At 42.4% G+C, this 18,549-nt stretch overlaps 1 protein-coding gene across 2 annotated transcripts in view; it reads right to left on the minus strand.

Moving 5' to 3' along the window:
* Positions 1-1,070: 1,070 nt before the first annotated feature.
* ERO1B (endoplasmic reticulum oxidoreductase 1 beta) overlaps positions 1,071-18,549 on the minus strand; it is a 47,782-nt gene continuing 30,303 nt past the window's right edge. For both annotated transcript variants that reach the window (XM_053300060.1, XM_053300068.1), the window contains exons 10-16: positions 16,668-16,694; positions 14,531-14,623; positions 14,166-14,412; positions 7,927-7,996; positions 5,135-5,221; positions 3,428-3,561; positions 1,071-2,437 (exon numbers count right to left, since the gene is read on the minus strand). In XM_053300060.1, coding sequence (XP_053156035.1) covers positions 2,377-2,437; positions 3,428-3,561; positions 5,135-5,221; positions 7,927-7,996; positions 14,166-14,412; positions 14,531-14,623; positions 16,668-16,694 — 719 coding nt within the window. In that variant the 3' untranslated portion in view covers positions 1,071-2,376. The remainder of the gene's footprint in view (positions 2,438-3,427; positions 3,562-5,134; positions 5,222-7,926; positions 7,997-14,165; positions 14,413-14,530; positions 14,624-16,667; positions 16,695-18,549) is intronic.

Below are 18,549 nucleotides of genomic sequence, written 5' to 3' on the forward strand. Positions count from 1 at the left end.
ATCGCAAATTATCTGCCCAACAACCTACCCTGGGAAACCCCATTAGAACCCCTCCCCCAGGTAACCCCTCTCCTATACTACTGGGTAGTGCTGCAGTAGCTGCAGCTAGGGCCCCTACCTTATGGGACTAGGGCCCCTACCTTATGGGACTAGGGCCCCTACCTTATGGGACTAGGGCCCCTACCTTATGGGACTAGGGCCCCTACCTTATGGGACTAGGGCCCCTACCCCGGAGTGAGTGTAACCCCTTTCCTGGCGGCATGCCCATCTCTTGGGCCTCCTTCCTCCTGCCCGGCTGCCAAACGACTGAGCAAGATGGTGGCTGCTGGGCAAGTTCCTCCCTGCCCCTCTCCTGATTGGCCAGCCCTGGCCATGTGGAGGACCACCAAGATGGTGGCCGCTGTGCCTGCTTCTGAGATTGGAGGCAGAACCCCGCCCCCATCACCGTGCAGGAGCAGGGAGCAGCATTTCAGCAGGGAGCACATTCCAAAGCCTCAGAGCAGCAATGGAGAGGGCCCATCCCCAAGTAGCCACTAGACGCCCCCGAGTAGCCATGATTGGCAACTGCAGACAAATTTAGAGTAAAGGTGCCTCCCGCCTCCCACCCCCAGTGCACCAGCCGGCGCTGTTAACAAGATATTTTATTGTTCTGGCCAGCAGAGTCTGGACAAAGATGGAGTTACTGGCATTTTAGCCCATAGTATATCCTAGTGCTGGTTATGTTTTCAGGATTGCTTTATGACCATATATATTTTAAATTGTTTTAGCTATTTGGACACAGTTTTTCAGAAACCTAACTAAAGCCTTGAACAAAGTCTGCAGGACATAGCTTGCTCTCCACAGTTATTTTACTACTAGTGTAAGCAAAAGCTTCTTTCTCCCTTTCACTGGTAAAATTAAAATTGTTGCATTATTTGCAACATCTTAAAGCACAGCTAAGTAAAATGGCTTGCTTTTCAAGGTAAAGTGATTTTTCATTTGCATTTTAGAATGTGAGACCAAGTATGACTTAAAGCAAGCAATATACATACAACAGTATATAGGCAAACAGCAGGATTTCTTAGATTAGAAGAGTTTAAGAGCACTTTTAATTCATTGTGTAAAGCCTGTTTTACTTATCAAAGCAAAACATAGTATGTACAAATCTGTATACTGTACCAACGCAGACATTCATGCTATACTCAGACATCCTTCACTAAATACAAATATTACATTACAGACAGCTTTTAAGCAAGCTGCTCTTCCACAATTTACAGAACTTCTACTGCAGCTTTAAAATTTAGAAACCTATTTGTCTGCTATTGTTCTGTGGTGACTAGATTAGATTCCCCTTTATAATAATTGAATATCAACTCTCTGTATATTATACCCGTTTTATTAGACATTGTGTTTTCTTTTTTTAAAAAGTCATGACTGGGGATTGCATAGGTAGGAGATGCAGTACTGAAATCCAAGCATTGACCTTTTTTAAAACAATGCATTAATCTATCAAAGTTGTCTTTTTCTTCTGTCTTCTTCATATAGTACAGTATTTGAATTATGCTACCACCAAAACAAGAAGAACTCTTGAAAAACTGCAAGTGGGATACTTAAAATGTTCCATAGCTCTATATAAATTTAGAGAAACTGGCCACTCAGTAAGGAGCAAAGAAAAGCCAACAACAGGCCAGAGCATAGCATTCCAAGTTAGCAGCCCTTAACTCTAAGGCTCCTTCAGCAGACATGCTTAACGAGAGTTGAGGGACGCTGGAAGAGAGTTAATCCAGTCGTGTCTCCTCATTGAGAAGGCAGCTGTGATATGGAAGTGATTGAAAATTAGGAGGGGGTATGGAAGCAAGTGCAAAAGAAGCAGCCCACATGGGAAAGATGGTCTCCCTTGGGTGCCAAGGGGCTTATTTTAGCAAAATCCTTACTGGCCATTTCCTTGATTTGTGTAACAGTAAAGTATGTAGAACACAACCAAGAAAGTTTGCTCAACAACAACTGGTCCTTCAGTATAGAGACACATTTAAAATATCGCCACCAGCTATTCTAGGCAACACTGCAAGGTTTTTTTCCATGCAGGCAACATACATCTGGACGAAATCGCTGCAGTTTCATGTAAAGCAAAACAGTGAAAGTTTGTTTCCAACTGATAGTACAGTATAAGAGATGTATGGGAGAAGAGTGAGAAAGAACAGAACAAAGTGGAATATGAGAATAATTTACATGTTTAAAATTAGATACTTCCTTCATAAATATCTTGTCCAATGACTAACCATTCCTACTTTAAATATTCAAGTTGGGTGTTTTTTTCCTTTTTAAAAACAGTTCATATAAAAGTCCTCCAAGACTTTAGTTAATGGCCACTTCTACCAGTAAGTATAAAAGCCTTCATTAACTTGTCTGTTGCAATAAAGCCTTGAAATTCTGCAGTTCCCGTATACTTGTAGAAAGCCTGTGGGAGGAAGAAAATTGAGATTCAGTAAGTTATACACTGTAACCCACCTCAAGTTAAGAACACTGGCAATATAGTCCATTTAATATGCAAGATTCTGGTTTATTTAGGACAGTGGAAATTAACTGTGTTGAACTACCACAGACCAAGTTCTTTTCCAGAATATGACGACTTGCAATATTACTTCACAGAACACCTTCAACAAGTTCATTGCACTACATAGATATGGAGGAAGAAAGTAACCTCCAGATTACTTCTCAAGTGCAGGCACAGAGCTAGCAGTGCCCCAAGGTGTCCCTGGAACACGAGTCAGCTTTGCCCCTGGAAGCTGCCCTCTCCTGCCTCCCCCTCCCTGTGCTGTTGCCACTGGCACCCACCCACCTCACATCATGCACTGTCAGTCTGCCTCCTGCCCGTCTCCACGCATGCACCACTACTTGCTATCCCTCATCTCTTGCCCGTCCTGCCTGCCTATTGCCACCCACCTGCCACCCCTTCCTGCTTCTGGACCAGAAGCTGACAGGAGGAAGGGCTGACAAGCAGTGGTGGGGCAGGATGATGGGCGGGAGGCAGACTAGCGGCATGCACAAGGGTGAGCCGGTTAGGGTTGGGTGTGCATTTGCGCACACCACCACAGGGAGGCTTGCACTGGGCGGGGGGTGGGGTGAACAAAGGCCCCCTGGGCAACAGCTGCACACCTGCTCAAATGGATGTGTGAAGTAGCTTGGACCTAGAATTGGGGAATTATGTTGATTCAGGTTCACTACCACCAGAAGGTACATGCCTTTATGCTTAGCTGAAATCCAGAACACAGGAAAAAGACATAGTGTCATTGTTCTCATCTCAAAACTGGGGAAACAAACATCTTGTACATGCCTAGAATATTTCAAATCTCTTGATCAAAAGCAAAGTTTTAGCATTTTAAAAGCTGTTAGCAGAGAATACTCTATAATGTAATAGCTATAACTAAGATTAAAAGGTTTAACTTGCCTGCCAAATGCATTTAGTAGAGCAACTATTTCGTGCCGTGTAAGTTGAAAACCTTTTGAGGGACTGTTCTCAGGAAGATTCTTTATTTCTTTTTCAGAGAATAAGATTTTCAAAGCAGTTCCTAAACCTTGAGTCTAAAACAACACCAGCATATACAATATTAAGAATATAATCTTGTCCAACACCTTCTAACTATCAACAAAAAAATGTAGCTACTGAGACAGATTACTACAGTTAGGTTCGATTATGAACTACAGATTACTACAATTAGGTTTGAATACAAACCGGTTTGTGGTTCTTGTGAACTGGTTTGACAGTTTGAGGGTGGCGGCAAGTGGCACCTATAAAAGTGAGTAGAGCAGGTCCTTACCTGCGTGCTGCCACTCCACTGGCACATGGCCTCCACTCATGTGGACTTGTGCATTCAAAACTGTGCATGAATAGACGTTCATGCACACCCCTAATTACAATCAGCTACTCTTCTTGCAGAAGTAGCCTGACCCCAGTTTGTGGGGGATCTCCCTTCCCCACATCCACCTGCAATGCATTTCACACCATTGCTCTGAGGCCCTTGACCTTCAGGAACTTTGGGAGGACGTTCCGGGAGCTGCAGCAAGGAGGCGAGGTCAGGGAAAACAGCTTGTGATATTGTATAGGGATTACTCTGGATGCTACCCCATGAGAACTCCTAGCAGAGGGACCACAGTTTCCAAATAACCCCTTTTTCTCCTGCAGACCTTTGGGCCCAGGGGTTCAAAGATATTTGGGTGTGTTCCAGGAACACATGCCCCCAGGGAAGCCCAAAATATTAGGGCCACCAAGACACTCCTCCACTCCAACAGGGGTCAGCACTACCTCCTTGGAGCAGCCCCATCTTGCCACTTCCTGCCACTGCTGCCTCTTCCCAACGATGCCACCTCTGCAGTGCTCGTGGTGGAGACTGGGTAGATGGGCCATTTTTTCTTCCATGCAGGAGAGGAAACAACCCATTGACTCTCTTCCCTGCCTCCCCTCTGAAGCAGATCATGGCTTCTGAAAATATGTCCTTGTGGTCAAATAGCTCTCAGGGACATGTTTTTGCCTCGGGAGTCAGAGTTTGCTTCAGAGCACTGGTTCCTTACAATAAATTGTAGCTGGGGACGGTGGGAGGTGTAGTGCAGCAACATCTGGAGGACCCCAGGTTGGGAACCACTGCTTGAGAGGGAAAGGGAAAGAGATTAAAGTTGTCCCCTTTTCTGTAGATGCACACAGCATTAACTCCAGCAGCACTGTGTTAGTCTGGACATTTAGAATCTCACTCGTGCAGCCACTAAACTGAACCAGTGAGAAGTCTATATGTTTACTAAAAGTGTATTGCTGTCCTTATGAAAAGTTTATATTATACTCATTGGAACAATGAATGCTTCTTACAGCCTATGCAGCCAGAAACCCTCAAAATGTAAAGACTTCGTATGATCAAGATGTACATTATCTGGGTGTGCACTGAGGCTGACAAGTTGTGGGTTTTGTAATGGCAAGTCTATTGTTAAGCAGATAGCTTGTGGCTGGTTCCCAAGACCCCTCTCACTTGTACAGGTGCTCTGCCTGTCTTTTAAGAAAGGTTCCCAATCTCCTATATATTAGAAATAACTGGCCTAACGTGAGAAAATATTTTGCTGCCCAAGTATGTAAACCCATAAACATCTAAGAACAATTTATATCACATACCTGCAATTTACCCCATAATCTGCATTTATCACATCCAACACAATCCATTATACGAGATATGTTCTTGAAATGTAACCTGAATTCTTCCTACCAACAGAGACAAAGACTTAGAGATGCAGCTCATCTGACATTTGTCAGAAATAACAAGCATAGTAATTCTAAGGTTCGACTCCATGCAAATGCAATGGATCTTGTGATCTTGTTTAAGAGTAGATGTACCTTATATGAAATGGGATGTTCCCTTATTTGAAAATTGACCCCTGCCCGTTCTAGAGGTAACAAGGGAAAGTAAGCCGTCAGGTCATTTTAGACTCCTGGTGCCCTCAGAGCCATGTGGTTTTGGTGCCCACAGAGCCCTTTTGGTAGAATACAGGAGGGGTTTACCATTGCCTCCTCCCGCGCAGTATGAGATGATGCCTTTCACCATCTTCTTATATCGCTGGCAACCTCATTGAATATTGTATCTGTATTAATGATTTCACTAACTATTATTAGCTCAAACCACAGTTTGCATACCAGTTTCTTACCATGAATCCAAACTGTAGTTTAGAGTTAACAATAGTTACTGTAATCTTCTACTGGTCTTTCTCGTTAACCATGGTTAGCTTTGAAAAGAGAAGGAGGTTACAAGCCAGTTGAGCACTCCCAAACATGATTGTGAGAGAGCAGCATTATACATCTGTATAAGCCCTTGCATAGGCAAATTTGAAAATGTTCTGATACTGAAGTGGATTATATACTATTAGTAACACTTACTATTGTTTTATAAAGAGGAAGTCCAATTTAAGAAGTTCAAGAGTTGTCACTATTACAAACACTTCCTATAAAATACTGTGACTGATCTTCAAACGTAAAATGAGTTCATCAGAACTAAGCAGTGAATACCCTGGCTAATCTAGTGCTGCTCCTGCACTAATCCTCTTCTCTGTAATTGCCAACCTTTGTTCAGTGACTTTTTATAGAATATGCAGATTATTTATTCATCCATCCAATTTATTTCTATACTGCTCAAAACTTATGTCTCTGGGCAGTTTACAACAGAACAGCACAGATCAAAATTAACACATTAAAATAATTTAAAATATTAAAATCTGTAAGTCTAATTAAAAGCCTGGGTGAACAAATGTGTCTTAACTGTCTTCTTAAAAGTTATCAGAGATGGGGAAGCTCTTATTTCAACAGGGAACTCATTCCAAAGCCTTGGGGCAGTAATGGAGAAGGCCTGTCCTTGAGTAGCCAACGGACAAGCTGGTGGCAACTGCAAACAGACCTTCCCCAAAGATCTCAATAGGCGGAAGGGCTCATAATGAAGGCGACATTCTTTTAAATGCCAGTTGAGGTTGTTGTTAAACTGTTGCACTCCAATGTTTTCTGTATTGTTCTAATTTGATCAGTGGCAGTTTTAAAAAATGAAATGCAGTTGAGAAACAATCTGTCCAATGTAGACAGGCTAAGCACTTTAAAACCTTTTCAGGGCTCCTGTGCTTTTAAGACTGAACATTTATTCTTTGCAGGCTCAGTCCATTTTATTACTTTCTGCCAATTTTAGCTGGGGCATTTATGAGTAGTTGCCTCTTCAACAGCCTATGAATACTATCTACCCCAGTGATCGTTTTTTGTTCTGCAGAAGGGAAATCTTTAATCATTAGTTTCTTCTCCTTCGGCTTTTATAGGAAACTATTTTTTGCTATAAAAAGTATAATGCAAGAAAACCAATACTGAAAGTCTTCCCCCTTCACAGGAATAGAAACCGACATTAAGGCAATTCAGAGAGATTGTTTGAGGGACAACTCTCAGCCAAGACAACCAGGAGAAAATGAATTGGGCTGAATCTGCACACAAACTTTCATCTGAAGTTGTCAGGACCTTTGCTGCATAGAATTTAGTTATGACTAAATGTTATAGAAGGAACCTGGCCATGGGGAAAGACACTGAATTAGGGATGTGCAATTTGATTTGCCCACAAATCAATTTGGGTCAAATCAGGCGTGATTAGATGATTGTACCCCAAATAGAATTGCCCTGAAAACAAAAAGGGCCTGATTTCAGGTAGAATAGAATCAACCCTGATTCAACCTGAATTGATGTAGACACAATTTTGAGGCCTCAAAATCTGGGGAGAGCACCAATTGGGATCAGTGGGTAGACCTGTCCTCCAAGGCAGGCTGACATCCAGGGCAGAGGGCTGGTCTACCCCAACAATCTCAGTTGGTAAACTCTCCTGGTTTTCCAAGGAGAGCTGATCTACTAATTGGGATTGGTAGGTAGACCAACCCTCCACTCAACTTAGAGGATCAGCCTGCCGTGGAAGGCTGGTCTACCTACTGATCCCAATGGATAGACTCTTGTCCAAGGGCAGAGGGCGGCATTTTGATGCCTGTTTTCCCAGCAAAATGGGCCTCATAATTGAGCCCAAATCAATTTGGGTCAAATCAGGGGTGATTTGGCAAGACAGCTGGCCAAGACAGCTGCTTTCAGTGAATCAATTTGTGGGTCTATGGTTCAATTAGAGGTCGAATTGGATCACAGATTTGAATTCGCACACACCCCTACAATGAATAATATAGAAGTAAAGTGACAGGTAGAACCTCTGTTCTAATTCTGCTTCCACCTACTTACACAGTGTGTCAGAGGCACTAACAGGATTCTAGGGTGGAAGCAACCTCAGAAAGAGCTACACAATAGGCTGTGGTCAGTGATGAAGCCTGCTTGAAACAGTGCAGAGCAAAGGAAATGTTAATTTAAATTGGCTTGTACTGGCCATGCCATACTGACAAAGAAATTGTGTTTACCTTTAAGGATTTGGCCCCCTTTTTGTCTCCAGCAAACATGGATTTCTCATTGAAGTGCATAGGGAAGGACCTAGGTAAATTACATATAGGAGATATAAAAGATAATCCTGTTATACCATAGTTTACTAGGCTACTGAAAATGCTTCTTGTTTTACAGTCTACAAACTTGAAAGAAAATCCTGATGCAGATAATACCAAGTACCAAATAATGTCGCAGGTACACCCAACTACATGAGGTCTCCAATAACAGCAAAGAGTAGATTGCTTTTAAACATTTTGAGACTCCCATCTAAATATAGTGTTAAGGCTCCCCAAACACATTATTTGAATCTGAACACAAGAGTTCACAGTTATGAGTCAGGGCTTCCTTTATACTTCTCTATAGACTGAACGACAGGACTTCCTACCTACTCACACACAGCAAGGAGCCCTTGCAAACCAATCAGTTCTTCCAAATATTTAAAGCATATAAACCATTCCAAGCTTTTTCTAGTAAGAGGATTTAAGAAAGGGATCGGCACTAAAGGAGCAGGAAGGAGAAGTTCCAGCACTCTCCTTTTGCTCATAGCCACCAACCCCTCTGACAGACAGTGCTGTGAAGTTCTGTTATTTCTCTCAACAGTGAGGGGAAGGAAAGAGGAAAAGTGCTGATGCCTGCCTGGACGGTAGAAGAGGAAGTCCAATTTTTGTTACCATCCTGCAACCAGTGGCTGCATTGCCTGTGCAAAAAGGACAATGCTAAATGCCTCCAGCAGGGCCAGGTTCCTGTTTTCTCTCTTTCAAAGGCATCTGCCTTTAGTAATGCAGTGTGATTCTGCATTACTAAAAGCTGAAAAAATGCTTTGCACACCATGTCTCTGTACTGTTAGAGAGGATGTCAACCACTGTTAAGATTTGGAAGAACATCCAATTTTGACGATACACTAGTCTCTGGAGTTTAAAAACTGCAAGAATTCATATCTTGTAAGTAGATACATAATAATACATCTACGTAAGTAGATACATAATAGAGATTCAGCGTATAGGTGCTTATATGCCAATGCCAGAAGTCTCCGAGCCAAGATGGGTGAGCTGGAGTGCTTGGTTTCTAAGCAGAAATGATATAGTGGGCATAACAGAAACATGGTGGAACAGTGAGAACCAGTGGGATACTGTTATTCCTGGATATAAGCTCTATAGAAAGGACAGGGAGGGGCGCCTTGGAGGTGGAACAGCACTGTGCATTAAAGAAGGGATAGAATCTAACAAGCTAGAAAACCTAGGTGGACTGGAGTCCTCCACAGAAACCCTGTGGGTGACTATACAAGGCCTGAAAGGGAACGTGCTACTGGGGACGTGCTATCACCCTCCAGATCAAAATGCTGACAGTGACTGGGAGTTGCAGGAGGAAATCAGGGAGGCGTCAAGGAGAGGCAGGGCTGTAATAATGGGTGACTTCAATTACCCACACATAGATTGGGTAAATTCACAGTCAGGTCATGACAAAGAGGTCAAATTTCTAGATACGCTGAATGACTGTGCCCTAGAACAGTTGGTCTTGGAACTTGCCAGAGAGAAGGCAACTTTGGACTTAATTCTGAGGGGCACCCAGGACCTGGTGTGGGGTGTCAGTGTCAGTGACCATAGAGCGATCAAATTCAGCATTCATGTGGGGAGAGAATCACCAAAGAAGTCTAACACAGACACTTTGAATTTCAGAAGAAGTAACTTCTCCAAAATGAGGAGTATGGTGAAAAGAAAGCTGAAAGGGGAAATCAGGAGAGTCGCTTTGTTCCAGAATGCATGGAGTTTACTCAAAGCCACAATACTAGAAGCCCCAGTTAGACTGCATACACAAAAGGAGGAAAGGTACCACTAAGTCCAGGAGGATGCCAGCATGGCTAACAGGTACTGTCAAGGAAGCCATAAAAGGGTAGAAGACTTCCTTCCGAAATTGGAAGCCCTGTCCAAATAAAGAGAACAGAAAGGAACACGAACTCTGGCAAAAGAAATGCAAGGTGACAATAAGGGAGGCAAAAAGAGAGTTTGAAGAACATTTAGCCAAAAGTATCAAGGGGAAAATACATCAGAAGCAGGAAACCTGCCAGGGAGGCGGTTGGACCAATAGTCAATGAGGGATTGAAAGGGATTATTAAGCAGGATATGGAGGTTGCAGAGAAGCTGAACGAGTTCTTTGCATCTGACTTCACGGCAGAGGATACTGAGCATATACCTGTTCCTGAACCAGGCTTTTTAGGCATGGAGGCTAAAGAACTGAGTCAGATAGAACTAACAAAAGATGATGTTTTAAAACTGTCTGAAAAAACTGAAAACTAACAAATCATCAGGGCCGGATGGCATCCATCCAAGAGTCCTCAAAGAACTCAAATGTGAAATTGCCAACCTCCTTGCTAAAATATATAATTTATCCCTGAAATCGGGCTCTGTACCAGAGAACTGGAGAGTAACAAATGTAACACCAATATTCAAAAAGGGATTCAGGGGCAATCTGGGAAATTACAGGCCGGTTAGCTTAACGTCCGTTCCAGGCAAATTGATGGAAAGCATCCTCAAGGATAAAATTGTAAAGCACATGGAAGAACAGGCCCTGCTGGGAGTGAACCAGCATGGTTTCCACAAATCCATTATATACGGTTTCTGTAAATCTTGCCTCACAAAACTTTTGGAGTTCTTTGAGAGTGTCAACAAGTGTATGGATCAAGGTGATCCAGTTGACATAGTTTACCTGGACTTCCAAAAAGCTTTTGACAAAGTTCCTCATCAAAGACTCCTGAGGAAACTTAGCAGTCATGGGATAAGGGGACAAGTACATGTGTGGATTGCTAACTGGTTGCAAGATAGAAAACAGAGGGTAGGTATAAATGGAGAGTTTTCACAATGGAGGGAAGTAAGAAGTGGGGTCCCCCAGGGATCTGTACTGGGACCAGTGCTTTTAAATTTATTCATAAATGCTTTAGAAGCAGGGGTAAGCAGTGCGGAAGCCAAATTTGCAGATGATACACCACAATCTTTTGGGTAGTGAAATCCTAAACGGATTGTGAGGAGCTCCAAAAGGATCTCTTTGGGGAGTGGGCGACAAAGTGGCAAATGAGGTTCAGTGTTGGCAAGTGTAAGTTGATGCACATTGGGACTAAGAAGCCCAACTTCAAGTATACGCTGATGGGATCTGAGCTGTTGGTGACTGACCAGGAGAGGGATCTTGGGGTCATAGTGGACAGCTCGTTGAAAATTTTGACTCAGTGCGCAGCAGCTGTGAAAAAGGCCAATTCCATGCTAGGGATCATCAGGAAGGGGATTGAAAATAAAACAGCTAATATTATAATGCCCTTATACAAAACACTGGTGCGACCACACTTGGAGTACTGCGTACAATTCTGGTCACCACATGTAAAAAAAGGACATTGTAGAACTGGAAAAGGTGCAGAAGAGGGCAACCAAGATGATCAGGGGCCTAGAGCACCTTTCTTATGAGGCAAGGCTACAACACCTAGGGCTTTTTAGTTTAGAAAAAAAGATGACTGCGGGGAGACATGATAGAGGTCTATAAAATCATGCATGGTGTGGAGAAAGTGGATATAGAGAAATTCTTCTCCCTCTCTCATAACACTAGAACCAGGGGTCATCCCATGAAATTGATTGCCAGGAAATCTAGGGCCAACAAACGGAAGTACTTTTTCACACAACACATAATCAACGTGGAATTCTCTGCCACAAGATGTGGTGACAGCCAACAACCTGGATGGCTTTAAGAGAGGTTTGGATAACTTCATGGAGGAGAAGTCTATCAACAGCTACTAGTCGGAGGGCTGTGGGCCACCTCCAGCCTCAAAAGCAGGATTCCTCTGAGTACCAGTTGCAGGGGAGTGAGAGCAGGAGAGAGGGTATGCCCTCAACTCCTGCCTGTGGCTTCCAGCAGCATCTGGTGGGCCACTGTGCAAAACAGGATGCTGGACTAGATGGGCCATGGGCCTGATCCAGCAGGGCTGTTCTTATAATGCTGGGAAAAGCTGAAGGAAAGAGAAGAAGACGACCAGCAGCAGTGTGGATGAACCCAATTACAACAGCAATGAATGCACCTCTGAGAGACCTTAAAGGCCAAGTTGAAGATAGATAATTCTGGAGAGAATCTATGTGGTCACTAGGAGTTGACACTGACTTGATGGCACTTAATCAAGTAGATACATGAATAAAATCTTGTGTTTGGGTCTTTATTATACGGATGTATCTTACTAACTTAGTTAATATTTTAGTTTGGATGATCAACTTTAATGAAAACACAACTAATTTAAGAAGTGTAGAACCAAGGTTAAAGAGAGAGACTAACCATTTGATTACTAACTTCTTCAGACCCGGTATAATGAAGAAGAGGAATGCAAAAAAGGTACATTCAGGTGGGACAGACTGACTTTTATTAGAGAATGTTTAACATATGGTTTACAAAAGCAACAGTGAATAGAATTTCCTGATAAAACACGGCCGCATACTAACAAATGTGTGACTGCAATGGTAGCGAGAATATAGCACTGTACACGAGTTCCTACGGGTTTGGGTTGAGTCCAATTAAAAGAGTTCAACTACATACTTATAGAACTGCTACAGGACAATGCTGCAAGTGCAAAGCACAAGCTGCAAGGTTTGTGCCATATATTGTATATGTGATAAATGCAGTGATTTATCACTGATTTACCATACGGTGATAAATGTCTATATTATAGACCATCTAAGGAATTGCTAGGGATTGAACTGAACAAAAACCAAAGGTATTATTGTTAAATGATCCCAGAAGTCCTGTATGGAAGGAAAATACATGGTTGATGTATGTTAGCAGCAACTAAAATGCTGCTGGCTAAGTGCTTAAAATCTAGTAGCAAACTCCAACCAAAGAGGAGGGGAATAAGAAGAACTGGTAGTTTTATGATTATGTGTTAAATAATGGCATTAATCCAACAGAAGAGGAAAATTAGATGTATTGAATGAATTTAGAATATGTGGCTTAAGTTTATACATTATTGGAATAATTATTTGCAAGAAATTCTGGGTGTACAAGAACTCCCTATCATGTTTTTTTTCTTCTTGTTTAGAGACCTTCAGAAATTTAAAGCATAGGTGAAATATATATAGTTGAAGCAAATTTGTCTCTCATGGTAACTTGAGATGTAGTTGGATGTATGCATGAATCATTTCTTTTTTATGATGTAACACACTGATTGCTGTGCTCCTCTTTTGTATAATTAGTTTTCTATTATATATGAAATGCCAACAAAAATATTTTTTCAGGAACTTCCCCTACTGACTGAGCCATGCTTTGAGAACAGAGAACTCACAGCAGCCAAGTCAGGGATGTTATCTGACAACATAAAGGTAAAGTGTGCCGTCAAGTCGGTGTTAACTCCTGGCGACCACAGAGTCTTGTGGATGTCTTTGGTAGAATACAGGAGAGGTTTACCATTGCCTCCTCCTGCACAATATGAGATTATGCCTTTCAGCATCTTCCTATAGCACTGCTGCCCGATATAGGTACCAGAGGGGATTCAAACTGGCAAACTCATGCTTGCTAGGTAAGTCATTTCCCACTGTGCCATTAGGTGGCTAGCTGACAACATACCCAACAGAAAATACAAAAAAAGGAGAGAAACTGGACAATGGGAAATGGGTATGGATGGAGAGACAGGACCATAGCCACAAGGGCTTCTTGGCCCTCTCCCTGAATTTTCAGCTCTCTTTATTTTTAAATAAGATTAAATCTCTATTTTATCTGTGGAAATATAATGGAAAGCTTGTAGGCAGTATTCTTCCCAATTGTATGCTAAGAAGTAAACTTAATTCTGTCATCTAGTCTTCTTCTGCCCACTAGGGGCTTATTTCTAAAGCAATTAAACAACTTTCAACCTCCTGAAATTTCTGGCTCCGCGTTTGAGAGGAAGTGTGTATTAGCAGGCTGTTTGCTGAAGACTAGATAATGCCTCTTCTCATCTTGTACACACAAGATAAAAACAGAAGAATCTCTCTTTTGCACCATGGAAACAGCAGGAAAGTGGAGGTGGTTTGCTTAACAGTCTTTCTTGTTGGAAAAATTAAGAAAAGTTTCCATCCTATTCCAGACACAAGGTATCACCCCTTTTAAACTCTTGTTTTCATCTGTATTATCTCCATCTTTAATACAGCTGAATGCAATATTTAATACTTTGAATCCAACATTATTGTAGCAAATTAATTGTCAAGTAGAAAAGCAGACTTACTTTGTGTCTCTGAAGATTTCTAGCAAGAGTGACTTGGTTTCTGAATCCTCTTGGGCATTTCCAGTGTAAAGGTCTACAACTGAACGCTCAAAATACGATGCGACTTTTGACAATGCACGCAGTTCGATCAGATATAAGAAGTATAAATTTTTAAGCCGCCTTGGACCTTCACCTTTTGTTTCAGTAGGATCAAAGCGATGGGTGAATTCCTTGAAATTGGGACCCCAACGAGGTTTCCCCCATGTTTCTGAAGAAAGAAAAACAATTTTTCCCCAAGATACAGTATTCGGTTGTTCAGATTATGCTTGTATGCCTGTACAATTAATTGCCCCCAATTATAGAGATGAATGCATTTTTAAAAATACCTTCAAGTAGATAATTTGCACAAAGATGCAAGTTGATGCTAGCATGAAGTCCAGAAATGAGCTTATAAAATACACGTTTCTCAAGACAAAGACCTAAACAGAAAAGAGCTAAAGTTGATTAAAGCATCAACATTTTTAACCTTTTAGAGATGAACACATAGTACTTTGAAAAAACAAGATTAAACATGTCATAATACAGTTCTTGCGGTTGGACAGATTTCATTTCAAGTTTCTTTAAGTAGTGACATACTGAAATGTTTAGTATACATGTAAGTACAGTGGCCAACATCTTGACTAACAAAGCACTTGTTTAACAAGCACCATTACTCTAGTGCAAGAAGACTGCATTGTTGCACTACAGGGAGATTGTGCCACACGGCTCTTGAGCAAACATTCCCTGTAAAAGCAATGAGATGCATCTCAGGTTGTGCAAGAATGCTCGCAGTAGCACAACAGCAGTCTGGCACATAAGCTCCAGACTTAGTACAAGTAGCTTTGTGCTAGTGCAACATCCTTCTGCACGCACTTTGTGAGATCAGCAAGACTCAATGAAATGAGGTCTGTGGGGAGAGCAGGCTTAGCCCGCTCTCCCCGCAGACCATCGCCCATGGAGCCCTGAGTGGCCAGATCGGCCACCCACATGACTGCCGGCTCTGTCACGAAGCTGGCAGGGGCTGTGCGGATTGGGGGCCACACAGCCCCCAGAAGTTCCAGGATGCCCCATGTGAGCACATGGGGCATTCTGGAGACACCCCCGAGCCCAGGAGGCTGCTTGCACTGTGGCAATACATGATCAGGAGAACAGAGTTAGCAGAGCGCTCGCTCCGCTAACCTCGTTTAAGGGGAGGGGTATTTCAGCGGGTTACCCGCTTTGGGGAAACCAGGCTTGCCTGCAAGCCCGGTGGTTCCCACGATCCATGGAAAGCGGGCTAAGCTCCCTTAGCATGCCTTCCACGTATTGTGAGAATACCCCCTTTTTCTGCCAGTAGGTTGTATCTGAAGGACTCCTGCTTCAGTGGTATCACATAAGCCATTGTCTTCACTTAAACAGAATAGTTTCAGAATGTAATTTTGCCTTTTGTAAGGCAGAAGCCATGTTGAAGCAGAAGGAGCCGCATTTTGATGATAGAATACTGCTTATTTACCAGTCTTGAGTAGGGAAAAACTCCATACATAGGGGGCAGGGGAGAAACAAAGATGGTATTTTCAGATATAACTTCTGAAAGTGTTGAGGCTAAACTGCTGAAATGTGCAGGGATGCCCTTGGTGACTATTGGAACCAGAACATGGAGTGCTTTCCTTTAGTTTTCTAGTCATGATTCAAGCTGCTGGCTTTCAAGTTGCTACAGACCCCTGAACAGCTACTTAACTTGAAGATGGCTTGTTCAACTATATTGTACAACACTTTCTGAACTCAGGCAAGAGTGACCTCGTGATTACTACCCGTGTGATGTTAGAACAACAGGGATGACCCAGAAGAAGTTCTTGCTAGTTGTCCCAAGAACTGGAAACAGTTCCTCACAAAGCTTAAAAAGCAGGCCTCAGCAACTCTAAGAGGTACTTGAATACTTTGTTTCCAGGAGCATTTAGAAGCCAAGTTTTAGTTTAGCAGTATATTTAAAGACATTTTAGAACACATTACTGTTTGTTTTTATAAACTGCTACCAACTCTGACCTTTGAAGATAAAATGAGTTACAAGCAAAATATGTACAGAACTTCCTTTGTTTTATATATGAAAACCCATGTCAAGTAGCAGAATCATAACACAGCATATTCATAACACAAGTTGATTGTAAAGCTTGGATAACTATGACATTTCATTCAAATTGGTTTTGGTTAAAGGTTTAGTAGCACAGTTCAAGCTCCCTTTGTAACTTAAGCAGTTAAGTATCAGTTTCACAATTACAATCTACTTTGGGAAGAAATGGCCTGTAGATCCTTAAAGAATGAACACATTTAATGTGGCATGAAGTTTCATGGGCTAACACTTCTACCAACAAAGAGGGTTCTAACCTATGAACGTTCAAGTAATAAACACATTAGTCTTTAAGACTTCATATGACCTTTTATCTACAACAGACTAACATAGCTATCTTCTATTTGGGACATAGTAATTTTACAATATTGTTTGTTTACCTTCTAGCCAAGTATAGAAAGATTCTCCTGTGAACAAACACACACAACAGTAGTTTCAGCATATTTCTAGATTTTAAAACGTACCTTCAAGCACAAATCAAAACAATCTCTCAGGGTATACATGTAAGGAAGGCCTAAAAGACTGAAATACTTAGTTCTTCATGTGTTACAGTCACTGAAGTCTTCATAGCCTTCAAAAATTGTACAAATGGCACTCTCTTCTAATTCTGTGCTTCTTATTTAAAGCTGTCAGCCATTACTTTTCTGATTTGAGAGCAAGGCTTCAATTAGATAAAACCTTACCTGGGAATAAGTCCTACTGAACTCAGTGAAGTTTTGTTCTGTGTAAACATGCACAGAAGTTTGGCTGCGCACCATGAAAATCCAGTACTACAGTGTTCAATAGGGATGTGCAGAACATTTTGCTGTCACAGTGAGTGTTTCAGACTCGAAAGAACATCCTTTAAAGAAAAAACCTGTTTCGAACTCAGAACAGAACAAACCCGTTTTGATGTTCCAAACATCATTTTGGAGGGCTGTTTTTCCCTTGCCAATTGGTTTTATGGTATTGGATTCCACTCTCTTTGCTTCTTAGTTGCCTTGCTTTCTAGTTTTGCTGGATCTCAGATTGACAGAACTTGGGTGTTTGCCTTCCTTAAGTTGTGGTTTGTTTTGTTTGAGAGATATAGTTGTGGTGAGAAATGGTCAGTGCCATGGCAACATGATCATTTGGGAGGGTGGGAAGGCTGTGAAACTTTACCTTCCTCCCAGAAGATCCCTCAAACTTTGCTGGGAGCATGGACTGCACTCCTAGAAGAGCAGCACTGTGCCAGGCAGTGCGGAACTCCGGAGGCCAGCACTAAGTCCATGTGTGGACAATGAACCATGTGTGCTAAAAAACAGGTTGTTTACCTGTAACAGATGATCTGGTTGTGGTTCCATACATTCATAAGTAGTGGGGTCTGTGCCTGCACAGATCAGCTTCGGGAAGAATTCGTTAGCTCCTCGCGACACCAACCACCCACTGCACGTGACTGCAGTACCCTCTAGCGGCGGTTAGGCATCTCCATATTCAGTTTCTTGAAGGCCAACATAGCAGCCAGGTCATGACGACGTAGTGGTAAGTGCATCATGTCCAGTAGCATTGGTAAGTGCATTGTGTTCAGTAGTTTGCAACTGTCGCAGCGGGGATGGACGGGCGGGTTTTATGAATGTATGGAACCACTACCAGATCATCTGTTACAGGTAAGCAACCTGTTTATCTGGTTAGTGGTTCCAACATTCATAAGTAGTGGGTGAATTACAAGCTACCCAGATGAAGGCGGGTAAGCATTGCAAGTTACTGTAACACCCTCTTGAGGACCCGGCCATCCGAATTCAGCAGCCTTAGTCATGCGCAGATCTATGGCGTAGTGTTTAACAAACGTCTGGTGAGACGATCAAGTCGCTGCTGTGCAGATATCCGTGAAACGAATGCCTAATATATGTGCCGCAGATGTGGCGTAAGCCCTAGTGGAGGGGTGTTGACGTTGGAGGGGTGACACCCTGTTGGTCATATGCCAATTTGATCAATTCCACCAGCCAGAAAGAGAATTTCTGTCGAGTAGGCGAATACCCCTTACACTTGCCCTGCAAGCCAACAACTGAGGTGTCCTTCGAATGTCCTTTGTGGCCCTTAAATAGAAGAGAAGGGCTCGACGGACATCCAATGAATGCATTGCATGCTCAAGTGCGGACGTAGGGTCTCTGAAAAAGGTAGGCAACACAATTTCGGTATTAAGGTGAAACTCCGTAACAATCTTTGGACGGAATTCAGGATCCAAGTGCATGATGACCCGCTCTGGATAAATCCTTGTATAAGGCTCATCAATGCGGAGTGCAC

The sequence above is a fragment of the Hemicordylus capensis genome, chromosome 1 (genome assembly GCF_027244095.1).
Source record: "Hemicordylus capensis ecotype Gifberg chromosome 1, rHemCap1.1.pri, whole genome shotgun sequence".
Lineage (NCBI taxonomy): Eukaryota > Metazoa > Chordata > Lepidosauria > Squamata > Cordylidae > Hemicordylus > Hemicordylus capensis.